The sequence below is a fragment of the Microcaecilia unicolor genome, chromosome 6 (genome assembly GCF_901765095.1).
Source record: "Microcaecilia unicolor chromosome 6, aMicUni1.1, whole genome shotgun sequence".
NCBI classification, from domain to species: Eukaryota; Metazoa; Chordata; class Amphibia; order Gymnophiona; family Siphonopidae; genus Microcaecilia; species Microcaecilia unicolor.
In genome coordinates this window covers 161,098,270-161,118,499 of record NC_044036.1, presented here as the reverse complement: position 1 = coordinate 161,118,499, position 20,230 = coordinate 161,098,270, and the positions used below count along the sequence as shown (strand labels likewise).

Below are 20,230 nucleotides of genomic sequence, written 5' to 3'. Positions count from 1 at the left end.
CTCACATTTAGCCCCCAATATTCAGTGCCGGTGCCTGAAAATGGCCCAGCCCTGAATAGTGGTGGCTAATTCAGCTGGCAATGGTAAGCATTTAAAAAATGCAGACTGCCTCCAGCTGAATATTGGCCAGACGGTTTTGTTAAACTGCTCTGTTGTAAATAGGCCTATGTAATATGCGATGGTATGACGGATAAACAGGTATGGGGACCAGGTCTCATAGATTTAGAGGTACAGTACATCATTCTACTTAAAAAACCAGGCCTTATGTTCTGTCCTGCAAAGAGTTCAGCTACCCACTTGATTGTAGTGGGGCATCAGAACATGTTTGTTTTCTGCAGAATTCACTAAATGTATTTATGTGCTCATTGAAACGACAGGATAGATGATTTTTCTGCTGTCATCTACTATGTTAACATTTGATAGCAGTATAATTCTTTCCCAGCAAAGCAAACTCCTATGTTTTTTATTTGCACAACTTTAAACAAGAATTAATACCAAGAACAATTGAGAAACATATTCAGGAACAGACGCTACCCCTGTGTGGCCAACTTTAGGAATCCATGAAAAGAAAATTAAACATTCCTGTTTTATGTCTCTCAGGTAACTTCTTCCTTTCCTGCATGTGGAAATGACTGTCCCGGTTATTACATAACAGCTGCCAACTGTTTTCAAGGTCAAGGTAGCGTTCTTGTTTTAAATTTTAAATCGCAATTGGAATAATTTAGACACAAGTCAATAACTGTTTATCACCTGTCGCTAGAGGAAGAACTTTCTTCAAAAAGATTTTGGTAGACACAAACTAGAAACATTTTGAAAATAGGGTTCCAAAGGTGAAAGCTTAATTTAGGTGTGGTTGAATTTTCATAATTATTATAATTAAAGGGTAGAATTTGTAATGCACAAAATTGTACCGTACGAAGCAGTGTTCAGAAGGTTCATAGACCCAAGGATGATATGTTTTATTAAGGATTGGCATTAATCATTCCTTTTCTTAGTTCTGACCTAAGTTTCTTCCTGCTGCTTTGGACTTCCAGCTTAGTCAGAACCAGCACTGGGTTCCTGATGCTAGGAGTCTTCAATTATCACTATCAGAAAAAAATTTCCCTTTATTTTATGTCCCCTCTATCCAATGCACTTAGTCCAGTCATTGTACCAACAGTCCTTTTCAAACCCCACAAATATGGACCCTGAATCCAGAACTAGGTATCACCCTTGAGCAATGACCATGACTTCATCCCTAAGGGGCAGGGGTGGACACTGCGAAAACACTGCTTCTGTAGTATCTCCAACCAATCAATGAAAATTAACAACTGACTCATGAACTAAACTCAAGACCTTCCACTGGTACCAGACTGAACTCCTCCTCCCTGTCAGCTGGAAACAAATGAAAAATGACTATTTCACAATGCCAGCATTAACCCCTGGATTTTATATAGGTTGCCTGAATTTGGGTACACAGGGCAGATATGCATGTAAATTAATGAATTAACAAAGTGTCAGTTATTGATGATTGGTTCTAATTTGGATTTGCACGTTATCTACCTGCGTGCTATAACTGCTCTCCTAAAGGGTCTCACAAGCAACCCAAATGGGAGGGGCATTCCCAAAACTTTAGACACAGTGTTACAAAATATCAGGGTCATGCACCAGACTTGCACGCCAGGATTTATACTAGGTTTCAGCAGGTGTAGCGTCTTCTGCTCAAAGCTGGGCGTGGAAATCTGTGCTTTGCACTTGTAACCAGGTACCTCTAGGTGCAGCCAAGGATAGAACAATCTCCTCCAGCATCAGGCTCCTGGTATAGTCAAGAAATAAATGTCCACCTGCAACTTCAATCTTAAAGACTTTATTCCATGCAGGTTTCTAGTAGACCTGATACACAGTTCCAACAGCAGCATTCACCTTCCATCTTAAGCACAAATAAGCCACCTGAAAGTGTGTGGCATATAGTCCCATTTAAGCAGTAGGCTATCAGCACATACCAGAATTCAATACAGACTCACAGTCAGCTCCAGTCTGGGCTCTTTATCCAGTGCACAATAAACAGTAGTTCAATTTCAAATAGGAGCAGTTCTTTCAGTTCATAATCACAGTTAAATCACAAAGCAGCAGTTTCTACCTTCTACTCTCTTTACCTTCAGGAGGGATTTCACCCTGCATCAGCTTCACTGGTAAATTCAATACTTTAGGGACCTCCCTTACCCAAGGATTTTCAGCCTACAAATACTTTTGGGACTTCCTCACACCCAAGGAATTTCAGCCTGCTTCAGTACTTTAGGGACCTCTCTTACCCAAGGGTTTTCAGCCTGCAACTGCTTCTCTCCTCCCTAAGACTCCTTCCCACCTGCCTAATCAATCCCTGGCTTCTGCTCTCACAACCAATCATTCTCCTTACATTAGCTTCCCCCACACCCATACCAGCTGAGTTGAGCATTAGACTAATAATGAGCTCCTGCACACAGGGTTTTCAATCTCTCTTTTTCCTCTAGTGGCAGCCAATCTACACATCCTGCCAGCTTACACCCATATCTTCCCCTATTGCAGCTAGGAGTCCAGGCCGGGTTCTTCATCTCACCCCCTGGCTCCTTGCCAGCAATGCCTTCTGGGACTTGTATTTCAGACTGAAACTGCCTTAAAACTGCCTTAACCCAACTATCCTGGATGAGACTTTATCACAACTTCTGTATAAAGGGCGCTCAACCTGGAGCACCTTTTATAGAACTGCACTCAGTGCAGATTTTTCCCAGCTGCTACATTTGAGCACCATTTACTGAATGTAGTCCTAAGTATATAATATCTCAAGACAGTTACTACTGAGATCTTTCACCTTACTCTTTTCTTTCTATGCTAGACCCTGTCTTGGGACGACCACCATATTTCATCATTTTAACTAGTTTATCACTCGTCATTTTTGTGGTTGTTGCTGCAATCTACTTTGTTTGGAAGCATGGTAAGGACTCTTGTTTCTTAATGTCTTTTTACACATACAAAACACAATCTGATACTTATAGCTGTAAGTGTATAGTACTAAATCTGAGAATGGTATATCCTCAGAAGCTAATTCAAGAACTATCAGAGGGCAACAAAGAATGCTTATTTCCCAGTGGTACACCAGCCTTTGAAGAAATTGGGTGAACAGCATCATGAATAATGCCCCAGAATCCTGGAAGAGTAATCTTTTAAAAGTTAACAATTTCATTGCTGCTGTTTCCTTCTTATGCACTGATCAGTTGGTTACAAGGATCAATTATGGTCATTAGTGCGGAGTTCCTCTGTACTCGCCTACATTTTTCCTTAGATGTGGCATTAAAGATGGGTTTTGCTTGGACATCTCCTCACATAAATGGTTGTAAGTTGGGAAGAGAAGAACACAAGACAACCTCTCAATCTTTATAGCAGAACCAAAAGCTCAGTGCCTGTCTTACGGATATTAAACAGATATAGAACAGCACTGGGTTATACTATTAATTTCTCAGTCTGAGTTACTTCCTGTCATTTCTAGTGCCAGCCTGACTTGCGTTTATGAAAGATTATTAGGCCTAGGAATCAGGTCGATCACAAAGATCTCTTCAAGGCAAATTCTACCTCAGTTATATGGAAAAAAAAAAAAAGATGTGCAGGATTGGCTGAACATTCTACCCCAGCTCTTGTTTTGTTTCAGTGAAGGTCTTCTCGGATCTACCCAGTGCAATGCCCAGTTTTACATTACATAATAATTAGCCAAAGTAAGCACACTCTAGTTATCAGGAAGAGGTGACCCAGCCCAAGTTAAGAAACTATTACTGGGCAGCCAGACAAGTATATCTGGAAGCTTGTAGCTACCCCAAGTTAGCAAAGCAGAATTAGCCATCTTATTATATGTGGTTCCAGCAGCACCCTGTGCATGGCAAGAAGTATTCAGACTGTTGCGTACTCATACCAAGATAATGTAAAAAACATAACCACCTATACCTTTTAAGACCAGCAAACAAAAGTCTTATTTCCATTCAACAACTGTGCGTGGGATATGCATAGAGGAATCCTGTGCAGAAGGAATGGATCCTCAGAAGCTTAGCTGAAATTGGGTGGCGGAGCAGTTGGGGGGAAGAGGGGGTGGTGGTTGGGAGGCGAGGATAGGGGAGGGCAGACTTATACGGTCTGTACCAGAGCCGGTGATGGGAGGCGGGACTGGTGGTTGGGAGGCGGGAAATACTGCTGGGCAGACTTATATGGTCTGTGCCCTGAAAAGGACAGGTACAAATTCAAGGTAAGGTATACACATATGAGTTTGTCATGGGCAGACTGGATGGACCATGCAGGTCTTTATCTGCCGTCATCTACTATGTTACTATGTTACTGTGGCAGAACATTAATCATTCAGGGCTCCTTTTACTAAGCAGCTTACTCAGTTTAAAAAAGCTTACCGCAGGATGAAGGGAAGGGAAGGGACGGAACAAGGGAGGTTTTTTTTTTTTGAAGGATAAGGTTTCAAACGCTGGGTAGTGAAAGATGCAGCGGTTAAATCTATCAAGTTTTTGATAAAAAACTGTTGAAATACAAACTTTAGAGGGAGGGGGAAGGGGTATAAGATTGGGTAGGATGGGGAGAAAATGGGGGGGGGGGGGGGAATTTTGATGACAATACTGTTCACTTATGGTGGTCTGTTAATTTAACCTGTAATGGTTATAACTCTTTGTATTTTGTGCTTGTTGATGGTTTATTTGGTTGAGTCACTAAAAAGCATTTTGAAATTTTTCTTGCAGGGGGCATGTCTGGGGGGCAGGAACTCCATTTGTAACAGGAAAGAAGACTTCTTGCACACGATTCAGTCAAAACATTTTTGTTAAAAATAAACTTCTAACATGCCTGCCCAACACCTCCTCAGTGAAAGAAGAATGGGTATCACTCCCTCCCCTGTGGTATTCCACAGAGTTCCATTTTGGCCCTGATGATTTAACATCTGAGTCCACTCACAAATCTTATTTAATCTTTCAACATTAAATTCTTGTTTTATGCGGACGATATATTTTTGCTTTTCCCAGTCTCACCCTTTCAAATAGATCTTTCCCTACTTCAAGATTGACAAAGCAGAAAGCAAGGGCAGTAAGACAATCACACATTAGTCTTAAACACTGACAAAACAGTTGAATGTTGGTTTACCGGGCTCTTGAGCAAACCAAATTTTAACCCTTGTTGCTTTAAGTCTTCCCATCTATCCTATCTCTTCATTTAAGTATTTCGGTGTTTGGCTCAATTCCTCCCTCTCTTTTCAAAAGCAAGTCTCTGAGGTGTTAAAATCTGGCTTTCCAAGTCTACGATCTCTTCATATTTTATTACATACATATATCCTGTCATGCGCTTTTCACTTCTCAATTGTGTATGTTGGTCTGCCTTACCCAGCTTAAACACATGCAATCTGTCCAGAACACTGCGGCAAGACTTTTGTGTAGGGCTAAAAGGTTTGACCCTGGCAGTCCTTTTCTGATTCGCTTACACTGGTGCCCTGTTCACTATCACATTTTATTTAAGGTACTTCTCTTGTCATACAAAGCTTATAACTTAAATGAACCACTGTATCTATCTGCTTTGACAATACCAGATACTCCTTCATGTACTTTGGGTTCTCCGGATTCAAACTAGCTTGTTCTTCCAAGTCCCATGATAGTTCGTCACAAAACTACTTGTCATTCCCCTTCTTTTTTTCTTGCACCAAAGCTTTGGAACAATCTGCGTATATAGGAAACAAACTCTCATTACTTAAATTTAAGTCCCTACTAAAGACCCACTTCTTTAATACTGCTTTTAATGTCACCCCACGATACCAATTTTTCTTTCGCTAAGGAGGTGTTGGGAGGCATGTTTAGAAGTTTGTTTTTAACAAAAATGTTTTGAGTGAATCTTGAGTGCAAGAAGTCTTCTTTCCTGTTACAAATAGGAGTTCCTTTCTTTTATTTTGTATTATATATTTTTAGCATTGTACACTGCTTAGATCTGTTTTGTTGCAGAAGCAGCTGTAGAGCAAGTCTCAATAAGGCGGAAGATAGGAGGCTGCATGCACTATCAACAGTACTAGAAGCAAACCAGTAGCTCTGGCTCCAGTGCTGAGCATAAACCCATACGTCTTAACTGGTCTGGGAAGACGATAAGCAGCAGATGTTTTGAAACAAGACTTGCTAGAAGAAAAGAAATTTCCATCCTACTTTTGACTACAAGATGTGGAGGCGTATTTTCAAAGCACTTAGTTACATAGAGGGGCATAATCGAAAGGGACGCCCAAGTTTTGCTGAGGACGTCCTCACAAAACGTCCCGGGGAAGGGGCGGGGAAACCTGTATTATCGAAACAAGATGGGCGTCCATCATTTGTTTCGATAATACAGTCGGGGGACACACAAATCTTGACATTTAGGTCGTCCCTAGACTTGGTCATTTCTGATTTTCGGCGATAATGGAAACTAAGGACGCCCATCTCAGAAACAACCAAATGGCAGCACTTTGGTCGTGGGGGGGGGGAGCCAGCATTCATAGTTCACTGGTCCCCCTGACATGCCAGGACAGCAACCGGGCACCCTAGGGGGCACTGCAGTGGACTTCATAAATTGCTCCCAGGTAACATAGTAACATAGTAGATGACGGCAGAAAAAGACCTGCACGGTCCATCCAGTCTGCACAACAAGATAAACTCATATGTGCTACTTTTTGTGTATACTTTAGCTTGATTTGTATCAGCCATTTTCAGGGCACAGACCATAGAAGTCTTGCCCAGCACTAGCCCCACCTCCCAACCACCAGCACCACCTCCCCCCACCGGCTCTGCCACCCAATCTCGGCTAAGCTTCTGAGGATTCATTCCTTCTGAACAGGATTCCTTTATGTTTATCCCACGCATGTTTGAATTCTGTTACCGTTTTCATCTCCACCACCTCCCGCGGGAGAGCATTCCAAGTATCCACCACTCTCTCCGTGAAAAAATACTTCCTTCATAGCTCCTTTACCATGTGTGCTGAACCCCCAAATCCCACTACCCACAACTGTACATCACTACCATAGCCTTAAAGGTGAAGGGGTGCACCTAGATGTGGGTACAGTGGGTTTCTGGTGGGTTTTGGAGGGCTCACATTTACCACCACAAGTGTAACAGGTAGGGGGGGATGGGCCTTGGTCCGCCTGCCTGAAGTGCACCGCACCCACTACAACTGCTCCAGGGACCTGCATACTGCTGCGATGGACCTCAGTATGACATTTGAGGCTGGCACGACCTATTTTGAGGGTGGGAGGGTGTTAGTGACCACTGGGGGAGTAAGGGGAGGTCATCCCCGATTCTCTCCAGTGGTCATCTGGTCAGTTTGGGCACCTTTTTGTGCCTTGGTCGTTAAGAAAAACAGGACCAGGTAAAGTCGTCCAAATGCTTGTCAGGGACGCCCTTTTTTTTCCATTATGGGTCGAGGACGCCCATGGGTTAGGCATGCCCAAGTCCGGCCTTCGCTACGCCTCCGACACGCCCCCATGAACTTTGGTCGTCCCTGCGACGGAAAGCAGTTGGGGACGCCCCAAATCGGCTTTCGATTATGCTGATTTGGGCGACCCTGTGAGGCCTCCCATCTTCCGATTTGTGTCGAAAAATGGGCATCCTTCTCTTTCGAAAATAAGCCTGATCGTAACCTATGGAACTTTGTAAGTCTAAGTGCTCTAAAAATGAGCCCCTAAACAGTTGGTTAAAACATGAAACTATGAAATATTTCAGAAGATTAAAAAAAAACCAAAACCCAACTCATGAGCAACCTTTAGAATGTCAATTAACTTTCATGTGTTCAATGTGGTTTGCTTACTCCGTAACAAGCATTTTCTTTCAACAATGAATGAAATTAATGTAGAAAACAGATTTAAAGCCATGTCTTTTTCTCCTCTAGGTAAAGTCATGAGAACACCGTTTATTTACTCTGCAGAGCTGCAACCTGTTATGAAAGTACTTCTTATACATCTGAAGGAAACAACTTATTTTCAAAGCACAGTCCTTTCCTTTGCTGAATTTCTAAAGGACTACTGCAGAGCCAATGTTATATTAGATTTATGGGAACAAGAGAGAATTGCTGAAATGGGTCCTGTACAATGGTTTGTTGCCCAGAAAGATATGGCAGATAAAATTATTTTTCTCATTTCCAGCACAAGAAACAAGTGGGTTGACCCTGTTGCTGAGACCACAGTATGCCATAAAGATGAAAATTTTATGTTTAACCTGGCTCTTAATATTTTCTGCTGTGACCTGAAAAGTCAGTCTTCTCTGCACAAATATATGGTAGTTTACTTTGATGAATTTAATCACAAGGATGACCTCCTGAACATTCTGGACACCTGTTCACATTATTATTTCATGAAGGACATTGATCTCTTTTGTAAAGATCTCCTGAATCTTCCACGAGCCCCAATATACCACTTGAACAAGAAATTTATAAAAAGCTGTAAGTTGAACATGAAATGCATATATAAACTGCAAAATACAGTATTAGAGCAGAAAGCATATCAAGCCATGAGCACTTCGTAGAAGGACTGCCAAAAGACTGGTAAGAGCTGTGCCAACATGACACTTTGGATTTCTTCTTCAAACGAGAATAAGTAATGAAACCACATCTACAAGGTTTTCAGTTTTGGAAAAACAACTGGACCGCATCACAGATCACGTATCTATTTTCCTTTTACAAATGAAATGAAAACTGTTATTTCTTTTTCTCAAGATATTTCTTCAGGAAATGAGATGCTGTTTTGAAGAAACTTAAGTGTTACATATGCCTAAACAAATCCATGCTTTTTGGGTAACCCTGTAGAGTGTATTGCAGGCCTTTGGCCCCTAATGTTTGCATTTATATTTTTTTCAATTTTGTTTTTACATATACATTTGATATTATGCTATAATTATGTGTAGAATCTTGACTTTTATGCAGATAAATTAGATGCAGAAGATTTATATGTATAAATGAAAGTAATAGATGTAATCCCCAGTCTGCTGTGTTGCCTTGTTATATAATAAGTATTTTATTTTACTGTGTAGGTGTTTAAGTAAAAGTGGAGTGAGGATGAAAGAAAAGAGGCCAAGTTATTAAAATGGTTTTATGAAGAGAAATGTATATGGTAACTTTCTGGGGAATGGTTAAGAAAGTTCTAGCAGTGCTGTCAGGCACCATAATCTTACTGATTATTTTTCCTAAGCTCTGTTCTACTTCAGCCCTTGATACTTGTTTGAAATTTTGAAGGTTCCAGAAGCCTCCCACCTCCCTGTTTCAAAAATGTATTACCTCCCTGCTGGTAAGAGGCAATCTCAGCCTAACCAATATGGTGAGGCAGTGGGCAAAAGAAATTGAATAATTCTGAGAAATCATATGAAGGGTTAATTTTGTTTAAAGGTGCTCAGATATTATTTTAAATTCTCAGTTCTGCTAGCAAGTGAAGGAATGTCATCTGGTTTAGGTTATTTACGTTTGCCGAGCTAAGGTTAGGAAAGGTCAGTGAGAAATGAAACTCTGTCCCTTGTGAATTGCCAATGCTAGCTGGCACAGCTGTAAACTATTATGAATGAATAAAGGAATGAGCCAGACATATGATTAATTGTAGTTTAAAATGCTTAGATAGAAAATACTATTTAGAGAGAGAGAGGCAATAGATTAGTATTTACAAGTTTTTGATATTTAGAATATGTCTTATAAGAAATACTGATTCTGTGTAAATTAATAAGGTTTGTGTCTGTGTAGAATATCTGTTAAATTCTGTATTACTCTTTGTCTGCTGTTTAAGAGGTCAAGCAAGGACTGCATTGAGGAGATCAACATGTGGTTTGACTTAGCCATAGTTCTGGCTGGTTCAATGTATAAGCTGATAGGTGAAGAGGTCAGAACTAGTCAGCTCTCTTCTCCTTGATTAATTATAGCTAAGTGTAGGACTGGCCTCCTGGAAGTAATAACCTGATATGTATGCTATTAAGTAAGATTGGCTTTTGACCCCTTTAATGAATGCCAGAGTTTAGTTAGCAGTTAGTACTAGGAATATGAGAAATCAATCATAATAACATGTAAGAGACTGGAGACCAAATGTCTGGCTTAAGGGGCCCCAGGTCAGAGGTCAGTTTAGGATGTCTGGAACCTATGTAACTGATATTTCAAAAGTAATGATTGGTTGAGGCAAGGTAGCCAATCAATTTCTTAACCAATTGGGAGTAAAGGGGGCTAGGCTAGGAGGAGGGCTTAGGACCCTATTTAAGTAGGAGCAGAAGCAGTTTACGTCAGAAGGAGCTCAGAAGAAAGAGAAGGACAGAAGGAACAGACAGAAGAAGGAGAAGACAGCATAAGAAGAGAAGCAGCTGAGACAAAGACACAGAGAGCTGAGAGAAAGAGAAGAGAGCTAGAACTGATGTCTTGCTTTGTTTGCTGGCAAATAAAGAAGATTTTTCTCTCATACTGGTGTGTGCTGTCTGACTCCTGAAGTATCATAAATTCATGCATCCATTCCTGCAACAATTCTTGGTGGCAGCGGTGGGATGAATCCTGCATTAATCCCAGCACCCAACTGACTGGAGAACATTCGCCGGGTATGTATTCTGTATTTTGTATTGTAATTCTAGCTAGAAAATTGTAAATCAGCCCCTCAAACAAATTGAGGAAGGAGAGCCTGATCAACTCTCAGCGAAGGCCCTAGTACCTTCTAATCTAGAGGAGATTAGAAGCGAAAACGCTTGAGCTTATCTGTATCTGAGAAATCTGAAATTGTTGGGTGGGATTTTCTGTACTGAATGAATGTGTGATGCCTGAATGTTAATGAGTGCGGACTTCTTATAGCTGCATTTCCAATTAACGCGAGTTCAATTGGTCAGCAACGGAAGGAAGCGATTGCTGTCTGTCTACCTAGTGTCTCGAGAGTGCAGACCCCTTACTGCACTTTCAAAAATTCCCTCCCTTTTTGTGTGTTGTAACTGTAAGCATTATGGGTGGGACATCATCTAGACAAATTGATACCCCCCTAGATTGTATGCTTAAGAACTTCAAGAAAGGATTTTTAATTAATGACTATGGACAGACTTTAAGCTCAAGTACTCTAAGAACCTTGTGTGAAGTTGAGTGGCCATCTATGGGAGTGGGGTGGCCCCCTAGTGGCAGCTTAGATATTGAAGTAATCCGGAAGGTCTACAGCATAGTTGTAGGAGAACCAGAATATTCTGAACAACTCCCTTATATAGATTCCTGGGACAGCCTTGTGACTGACCCTCCCTCCTGGTTGAAAACTTATATGGGATCCCCAGTAAAATTTATGTTAGGCCGTGTTCAAAGAAAGATTAGAAAATCTAAACTAGAAGAGGGAAAGAGCCCTAGGAAGCCTACCACCCAATCGGTGGCTTCCGCCCCTACCCTGTCTGAGAAACCCATACTCTCTGATGACCCCTCAGATCTTGAGCCACCACCTTATGGCCCATTGTTGGGGTTCCGTGCTACCCCCAGAGATCCACGCCGTCCAGCCCAAGCTTCTCCAGCACAGGCTTCTCCGGATAGTTCTTCCCCTCCTGTGCCAAACCTGCCACATCCTAGGTTGGACTTTTCACCTGGCCTCTACCCTTCTGTGCCAAATCCTCTCCTGTTAACCTCTGAAGACCCGTTTTGGGTTCCACTCCCTGACTCCTCAACTCCTGACAGCCCAGCCTCTCCTTCTAATACCCCTACCCACTCATCAGGGGCCCGGCATCCCTTTCAATGGACTGACTCACCTGTGACCACCTCTCAGTCTATGAGTACCCCTCCCCATCCCTCAGGGGTTCAACCTACCTCCACTGAATGGGTTAGACCCGCTGCAATCACCTTTGAGCATGATAGGAGGGTAGCTCCTAGCTCTACCTCAGGTTCTATTCCCACCTCCTCGAGAGTTCTGCCCCTCTGCCAGGTAACTACCACTCGACCGGATCCTAATAATCAGGGTCAGGTTATACAGGCACAGGCCTATCAGTATGTACCCTTCACAACCACCGATCTCCTGAATTGGAAGACGCATTACCCCTCTTATACTGAAAAGCCTCAGGCAGTGGTGGACCTAGTGGCTAGCATTATGGCCACCCATAACCCAACCTGGACTGATTGTCAACAACTTCTCCTGACCCTCTTCACAACTGAGGAGAGGCGGAAGATTTTGCAAAATGCTGAGGCCATCACGCGAGAGCGTGTCCCCGGGGGGACACAGGACCCAGAGGGATGGGTTAGAGCTCGGTTTCCTCGCGCAGCTCCAGATTGGGATCCAAATGATGGGCAGCACTATGAACTGTTGTCTGGCTATTGCCGGGACTTGCTGGAAGGTATGAGGAAAGGCATAAAGAGGCCCATTAATCTGGCAAAGGTCTCTGAAATTCTCCAAGGGGCAACTGAATCCCCTGGGGCCTTTCTAGAGCGACTAATTGAAGCCTACAGAACATACACCCCATTTGACCCTGAAGCCCAAGAAAATCAGAGAATGGTGAATAGTGCATTGGTGGCCCAGAGTATGCCAGATATCCGGAAGAAGTTGCAGCGTCAGGAGGGATTCGCAGGGATGAATACCACCCAGCTAATTGAGATCGCAACCAAGGTTTTCATTAATAGAGATCAGGAGGTGCGCCGAGAGGCTGACCGGAAGATGCAGAAGAAGGCCGACCTTTTAGCGGCAGCCATTACTAATTCCACCCTTAACCGAGGTCGACCTCTAGCTAATGGGAAGCCAAAGTGGGACCCCGGACCACCAGTCAGGCCCCGAGATTCCTTCAATCAATCCCGGCCAAGGGGGGAGAATCCCAGACCAAGATTGGAGAGGGATCAGTGTGCCTATTGTAAGGAAAGAGGGCACTGGAAAGATGAATGCCCCCAGAGGCGCCAGGGACTGAGAAGGGGACCAGGAGATCGAGGAAGCCGAGGCCGAGTTCGAGAGGGAAGATATGAGCCTCCTGAATCTGACATCATCGGGATAGCCGAGATGGCAGAATGGGACGAATAGGACAGACCGGGTTCCTACAAACTGGGCTCCCAGGAACCTATGGTCAAGCTAACTATAGGGAGCCGCTCAATTCCATTTATGATTGATACAGGAGCTGAACATTCTGTTGTGACGGAGCGATTAGCGCCTGTGTCTGGAAAAACTGTCCGAGTGGTGGGAGCCACGGGGGTGCAGAACCGGAGGCCTTTCCTGACAACCCGTAGATGCCAATTAGGCTCACACATAGTCACTCATGAATTCCTGTATATGCCAGACTGTCCAATCCCTTTGTTAGGCCGAGACCTGCTGTCCAAGCTTAGGGCCCAAATTTCCTTTGACTCTGATGGCCAGACTTCAGTCTCCTTTCGGCCCCCAGCATCCAGCCCTAAGGGTATATTGAGTTTCTGCTGCCCTCTTGAAGAAGAATGGCGGCTGCATCAGTCACATAGCCAAGTTGACCTACCCCTGGCAGACAGCTTTCAGGTCAGTGGGGTATGGGCAGAAGATAATCCCCCAGGGTTGGCCCGAAATATTCCTCCTGTACATGTAGATTTACTTCCAAGTGCCCGGCCAATCCATCTTCGTCAATACCCAATTCCCAGAAAGGCTCTGGAAGGGATTCAAGCACATTTGAATCGTCTGTTATCCCATGGAATTATTCGTCCTTGTCAGTCTCCATGGAATACGCCACTATTGCCAGTTCAGAAGCCAGGGACTGAGGACTACCGGCCAGTCCAAGACTTACGAGTGGTCAACAAATCCACTATCTCATTACACCCTGTAGTGCCTAATCCATATGTCCTGCTAGGATTGATACCTTCTGGAGCTACCCATTTCACAACACTAGACCTAAAAGATGCCTTCTTTTGTATTCGGGTGGCCCCAGCCAGTCAATTGCTTTTTGCCTTTCAATGGGAAAACCCAGTAACAGGAAGGAAGCTTCAGTATACATGGACCCGCCTGCCACAGGGGTTCAAGAATTCCCCCACCATTTTTGGGACTGCCCTAGGACAAGATCTTAAGACTTTTAAATCTGAGCCTTCCAGGCGAGTTTTACTCCAGTATGTAGATGACCTCCTGATTGCAGCAGTGACCCAGGAAGAGTGTTTTGAGGCTACTAGAGAATTGCTGGAGCTACTCTTGGATGCAGGCAATAAGGTCTCACGCTCAAAGGCCCAACTTTGTCAGTCAGAAGTGAAGTATCTGGGCTTTTGCATTTCCCAGGGAAGTCGGAGACTGGATGCTAGTAGGAAGCAAGCAATTGCTGCAATTCCCCAACCCAAGTCCAGAAGAGAAGTTAGGGAATTCCTGGGAGCAGCTGGATTCTGCAGAATTTGGATTCCAAATTTTGCATTGATGGCGAAACCCCTTTACCAAGCCACAAAGGGGGGTGAAAAGGAACCATTTGAATGGGGACCTACTGCTCAACAATCCTTCATTGCCATAAAGAAAGCCCTACTCCAAGCCCCTGCGTTAGGCCTTCCTGATGTGGAGAAACCTTTCTCATTGTATGTCCACGAGCGACAGGGGGTTGCTCTGGGTGTGCTGACCCAGATGATGGGATCCTGGCAGAGGCCTGTTGCATACCTGTCTAAACAGCTGGATGGAGTGGCTAAAGGATGGCCAGCCTGTATGAGGGCCATTGCAGCAACAGCCTTACTGGTCCAGGAAGCTGATAAGTTGACCTTGGGGCAAGAACTGGTTGTTAAAGTCCCCCATGCAGTTCTCACCCTCATGGAGTATAAGGGCAACCACTGGTTTACAAATAACCGTATGGTTAAGTACCAAGCTAGCTTGTGTGAGAATCCACGGATACACCTGGAAACAGTGGCTACATTCAATCCTGCTACTCTTTTGCCAGCATCTGAGGGACCACCGGATCATGACTGTATCCAAACCATGGATGAAGTGTACTCCAGTCGACCAGATCTTAAAGATGTTCCGTGGAGGGACCCAGATGTAATTTATTTTACAGATGGAAGCAGTTATGTGGAGAACTCCAAGCGACTGGCAGGCTATGCTGTGGTGACAGAGGACAAGGTGATAGAAGCGAGAGCCCTGCCCCAAGGAACTTCAGCCCAGAAAGCAGAACTTGTGGCCCTCATACGAGCTCTGGAGTTAGCAGCAGGACTGGTAACCAACATTTATACTGATTCCAAATATGCCTTCACAACTCTACATGCTCATGGAGCTTTGTATAAGGAAAAGGGACTCATAAATGCTGCAGGCCAACCTGTTAAGTATGGACCTGAAATACTTCAGCTGCTAGAGGCTGTGTGGGCCCCTAAGAAGGTAGCTGTTATTCACTGCAGGGGACACCAAAGAATAGATACTCCAGTGGCCCGAGGGAACCGCCATGCTGATCGGGTGGCCAAAGAAGCTGCTCGAGGACCCCCAGCAAGTACTGTGACTCCCCTGTTCCAAATCCGACTGCAAGAATGGACACCTATGTATACCCAAATGGAAGAGAAATGGGCTCAAGAAGAAGGTGCAGTAAGGAGACCTGATGGCTGGTTACATCTCCCTGATACCAGAGTTCTGGTGCCACGCCACCTAGCTTGGCCTGTAGTGTCTCAAGCTCATGACCTATCACACTTAGGGAAAACAGCACTAGCCCGCCTACTCAATCGAGTAGTGGTGCTGGAAGGATTGGATAGTCTGGTTGCCACTGCCTCTGCCCGATGTACTCTCTGTGCCCAGAATAATGCTCGTCAGGGACCCCGTATTCCACCAGGAGTTCAGTCTAGAGGACTAACACCCTTTGAGTCCCTAGTTATAGACTTCACAGAAATGCCCAGGAGCGGTAGGCTCCGATACCTCTTAGTTATGGTTTGTACCTTTTCTGGGTGGGTGGAAGCATATCCTACAGTCACCGAGAAAGCCACAGAAGTAGCTCGAGCCCTCCTTAGGGATGTCATCCCCAGGTATGGACTGCCCCTTGCCATAGGTTCAGATAATGGTCCCGCCTTTGTTGAAGCTACACTTCAGGCCCTGTCCCGCGCATTGCGCATTACCTGGAAATTGCATTGTGCCTATCGTCCCCAGAGTTCAGGGCAGGTTGAGCGGGCAAACAGAACCTTGAAAAATAGCCTAGCAAAGATTTGTCAGGAAACCCAATTGAAATGGCCACAGGCATTGCCACTAGCCCTCTTTCGCCTCCGATGCACCCCAACTAAAGGAACAGCCCTCTCTCCCTTTGAAATTGTGTATGGGAAGCCCCCAGCCATTTTACAGGGAATTAAGGGAGACATAGGGATTTTAGGGTCTGCCCAGGTGCAGGAGCAGGTAGCCCTCCAGGGTAAGATAATTTCTGAGCTTCAGTCTTATGTGAGAGAAATAAACCCTGTCCCCTTCCAGGCTCAGGTACATTCCTTCCTGCCAGGGGATAGAGTTTGGGTGAAAGACTGGAAGCTCCAGCCTTTGGGGCCCCGATGGAAAGGACCTTTTACTGTTTTGCTTTCTACCCCTGCAGCTGTGAAGGTCGCAGGGATTACTCCATGGGTCCATTGGTCTCGAATTAAGTCTGCTGACCAGACTGAGCCCAGCACGGATCAGACGGAGCCTAGACAGTGGAGAGCAGAAAGAGATCCAGCGGAGCCATTGAAGTTGCGCCTGACCCGAACCAAAGAATCTACTAGCTGAAAAGAAGGGTCAACTGCATACTGCAGGAGCGGCTGAACTTCGGCTTCACACTGAGACTCTTTCTTGCCCTGATTCTGGCTTTCTTGGAATTTGAAAGCTTGATCCTTGTCAGTTGAGGGTCTATCCCAACTGGTATAAGAACTCAAAGACTGAGAACACTATATGAGAATAATCTGTGATTAGCACAGACTGTTGAAATATTATTGCTTAATTAGTTTGCTGTATTTGTTTTAGATTAGGAAGAAAGAAAATGTTAGTAGCTTGGATGCTTTTGTTGTTTTCTACTCCTTGCCTCCTTGTTCCTAATACCCCAACTCGCTCCAACCTTTGGTTACACTCTGTCCAGGAACTAATTAGCCAGGCAAAGATTACTTCCCCTTGTATTGTGTGTTCCCGATTTTCTCCTTATACCACAGATGTCCCAGCTGTACCTGTCCCTGTGCAACTCCCAGCTCTTATACCTCCCTACTTTTCGAGTTCAGGTCCTTGGAGCCAGGATTATACTTGGTGGTCCTTTTATAATGCTACCTCCCCCTCTGAATCTTCTCTAAGGCCAGTTTTTACGTCTCCCTATCCAGCTTCTGGAGTGTTTTGTTTAACAAGAAGCATCTCAACTGTTCTTCCCATTCCCTGTAACTATACTAATGTTCTCCCAGAAAAAGGAGAATCTGTGTGGGTAGTTTCTCCAGGTACTCCTATGTGCCCTGCTACCATACCTGTAGATTATGACCCAGGTGATTATCTGGCTCCTAAGCGTACCACTGAGAAGACTATAGTGTCCAAGCTTATTTTCTACTTTCATAAGTCCCCGGGGTATGAAGAGTTACTAACAAATGAGCAGCCTGTCACAATTGGGGATTGGCGCCTATGGTGTGCAAAGTCTCCATTTCGTCTTCGTTCCCCCTGGGATAGGGGCTCGCATTATGGGCACCCTAAGTACCCTGTCCAGCCTGAGCCAACATTTATTGGGAATTTTCCTCACCCTCTTCTTGGTCATTACTGGCTCTGTGATAATGTCCTCCACATGATTCTTCCCCCTACATATAATTTTTGTGTATTGGTAACCTTGAATTATTTTCCTAAAGTTATTCCTCTTAAGCCACTATCCCTGCACCGCTCTAAGCGAGAGGCTTTGTCCTTACCCTCCTCCGTTGCCACAGAGGATGAGGCGATTGAATTAGCCCTCCAGTATATTAATTCTACTTATCCTCTGACTAAAAAGAGACTTGTAGCCCTTTCTGCCACGGCCTGGATTCCAATTGGAGGCCCGGTAGCGGGTATTACTGAACTAGGTATGGCTACTCGGAGACTTCAGTCTCTACTCCATGTTCTAGTTCATGAGCTGAACGTGGTAGTCAATGCATTGCAGGATCAAATTAATGAATTAAGTATAGTTTCTCGGTATAATCGTATGGGCCTTGACTATCTCTTTGCAGCTCAGGGTGGCCTCTGCACAGTGCTAAATTCTTCAGAGTGCTGTACTATTGTCATAAATAGGACGCATGTAGTTAGGCATGCCATGGATAAAGTCCTACAGTTGGCCAGCCTTAATGTGGTGGATTACCGAGGAGGATTAGACCTTACCTCTTGGTGGTGGTCATTGACCTCCTGGATACGTCCTTTGTTCATTTCCCTAATAGTCTTAGTTTTAGCAGGGTTTTTGTTTTGTTTCTTGGCCTCATGTGCTTCGGCAGTATGCCGTCGGACCTTAACAAGTAGGGTAATGGTGGTTCATAAGTCTATTCCCAGTTAGGATCACTATAATCTCCAGAGTTTGAGTAGTGAGACTTATCTCTGCATAAGCTGATTTTAGTCTCAAAGGGGGGAATGAGGCAGTGGGCAAAAGAAATTGAATAATTCTGAGAAATCATATGAAGGGTTAATTTTGTTTAAAGGTGCTCAGATATTATTTTAAATTCTCAGTTCTGCTAGCAAGTGAAGGAATGTCATCTGGTTTAGGTTATTTACGTTTGCCGAGCTAAGGTTAGGAAAGGTCAGTGAGAAATGAAACTCTGTCCCTTGTGAATTGCCAATGCTAGCTGGCACAGCTGTAAACTATTATGAATGAATAAAGGAATGAGCCAGACATATGATTAATTGTAGTTTAAAATGCTTAGATAGAAAATACTATTTAGAGAGAGAGAGGCAATAGATTAGTATTTACAAGTTTTTGATATTTAGAATATGTCTTATAAGAAATACTGATTCTGTGTAAATTAATAAGGTTTGTGTCTGTGTAGAATATCTGTTAAATTCTGTATTACTCTTTGTCTGCTGTTTAAGAGGTCAAGCAAGGACTGCATTGAGGAGATCAACATGTGGTTTGACTTAGCCATAGTTCTGGCTGGTTCAATGTATAAGCTGATAGGTGAAGAGGTCAGAACTAGTCAGCTCTCTTCTCCTTGATTAATTATAGCTAAGTGTAGGACTGGCCTCCTGGAAGTAATAACCTGATATGTATGCTATTAAGTAAGATTGGCTTTTGACCCCTTTAATGAATGCCAGAGTTTAGTTAGCAGTTAGTACTAGGAATATGAGAAATCAATCATAATAACATGTAAGAGACTGGAGACCAAATGTCTGGCTTAAGGGGCCCCAGGTCAGAGGTCAGTTTAGGATGTCTGGAACCTATGTAACTGATATTTCAAAAGTAATGATTGGTTGAGGCAAGGTAGCCAATCAATTTCTTAACCAATTGGGAGTAAAGGGGGCTAGGCTAGGAGGAGGGCTTAGGACCCTATTTAAGTAGGAGCAGAAGCAGTTTACGTCAGAAGGAGCTCAGAAGAAAGAGAAGGACAGAAGGAACAGACAGAAGAAGGAGAAGACAGCATAAGAAGAGAAGCAGCTGAGACAAAGACACAGAGAGCTGAGAGAAAGAGAAGAGAGCTAGAACTGATGTCTTGCTTTGTTTGCTGGCAAATAAAGAAGATTTTTCTCTCATACTGGTGTGTGCTGTCTGACTCCTGAAGTATCATAAATTCATGCATCCATTCCTGCAACAATGGTTACCTATGGACAGTTTGGATCTGACACATTTCGCTGAACGGTCAGATACTCTTACTTCAAATTTCAGGGGTAAATACACAATAATTAGCTCAAACTGTATTTAACTATTCATAAACTGGGAGCTAATATATTTGTGGTAAAAAGATTTTTATTAGCTCCCAGTTTATGAACAGTCAGATATGGAGGTTCTGACTCCTTCTATATTGATTGTACAATTAGCTCTGGATTCTGACAGGGAATGGCTTTTAAAGCTGTTATTTAAGCATAAAGATGTTTTGTTTATGAATTATAAGATAAGGACGTATCAAAAGTAACACAGAAGAGGAGAAGAACAAAGGTGTTATCGAGAACAAAGGTGCAACAGTTAGGGGTGACCTTTGTTCTTTGCTTTCCTTGGGGGTTATCACCAAGTCAGCATTGTCCTCCCCAAGGAACACCTGCCTGATTTTCGCAACAGTAAGCACCTTGGTCAGCCTCTTATAGAAATTTCCACTATTTAACCTCTTTGGTGAGCACTGGTTTAGCATATACAAAATAAGCCTCTTCTGGAAATGCTGCACCATCTTGTCAGAATTACACATTGGTCAATCACATTATTTCTATATATTTATTTAAAACATGTTTAGGCTGCCT

The 20,230-nt window shown here is 43.7% G+C and overlaps 1 protein-coding gene across 3 annotated transcripts in view; it reads left to right on the top strand.

Annotated features, from left to right (window-relative positions):
- The window catches only part of IL17RB (interleukin 17 receptor B), a 31,463-nt gene extending 22,310 nt beyond the window's left edge, over positions 1-9,153 (top strand). For 2 of the 3 annotated variants that reach the window (XM_030206305.1, XM_030206304.1), the window contains exons 9-11: positions 601-679; positions 2,852-2,950; positions 7,888-9,153. In XM_030206305.1, coding sequence (XP_030062165.1) covers positions 601-679; positions 2,852-2,950; positions 7,888-8,519 — 810 coding nt within the window. In that variant the 3' untranslated portion in view covers positions 8,520-9,153. The remainder of the gene's footprint in view (positions 1-600; positions 680-2,851; positions 2,951-7,887) is intronic. The other variant, XM_030206306.1, reaches the window with a different exon arrangement.
- The last annotated feature ends 11,077 nt before the right edge of the window (positions 9,154-20,230 follow it).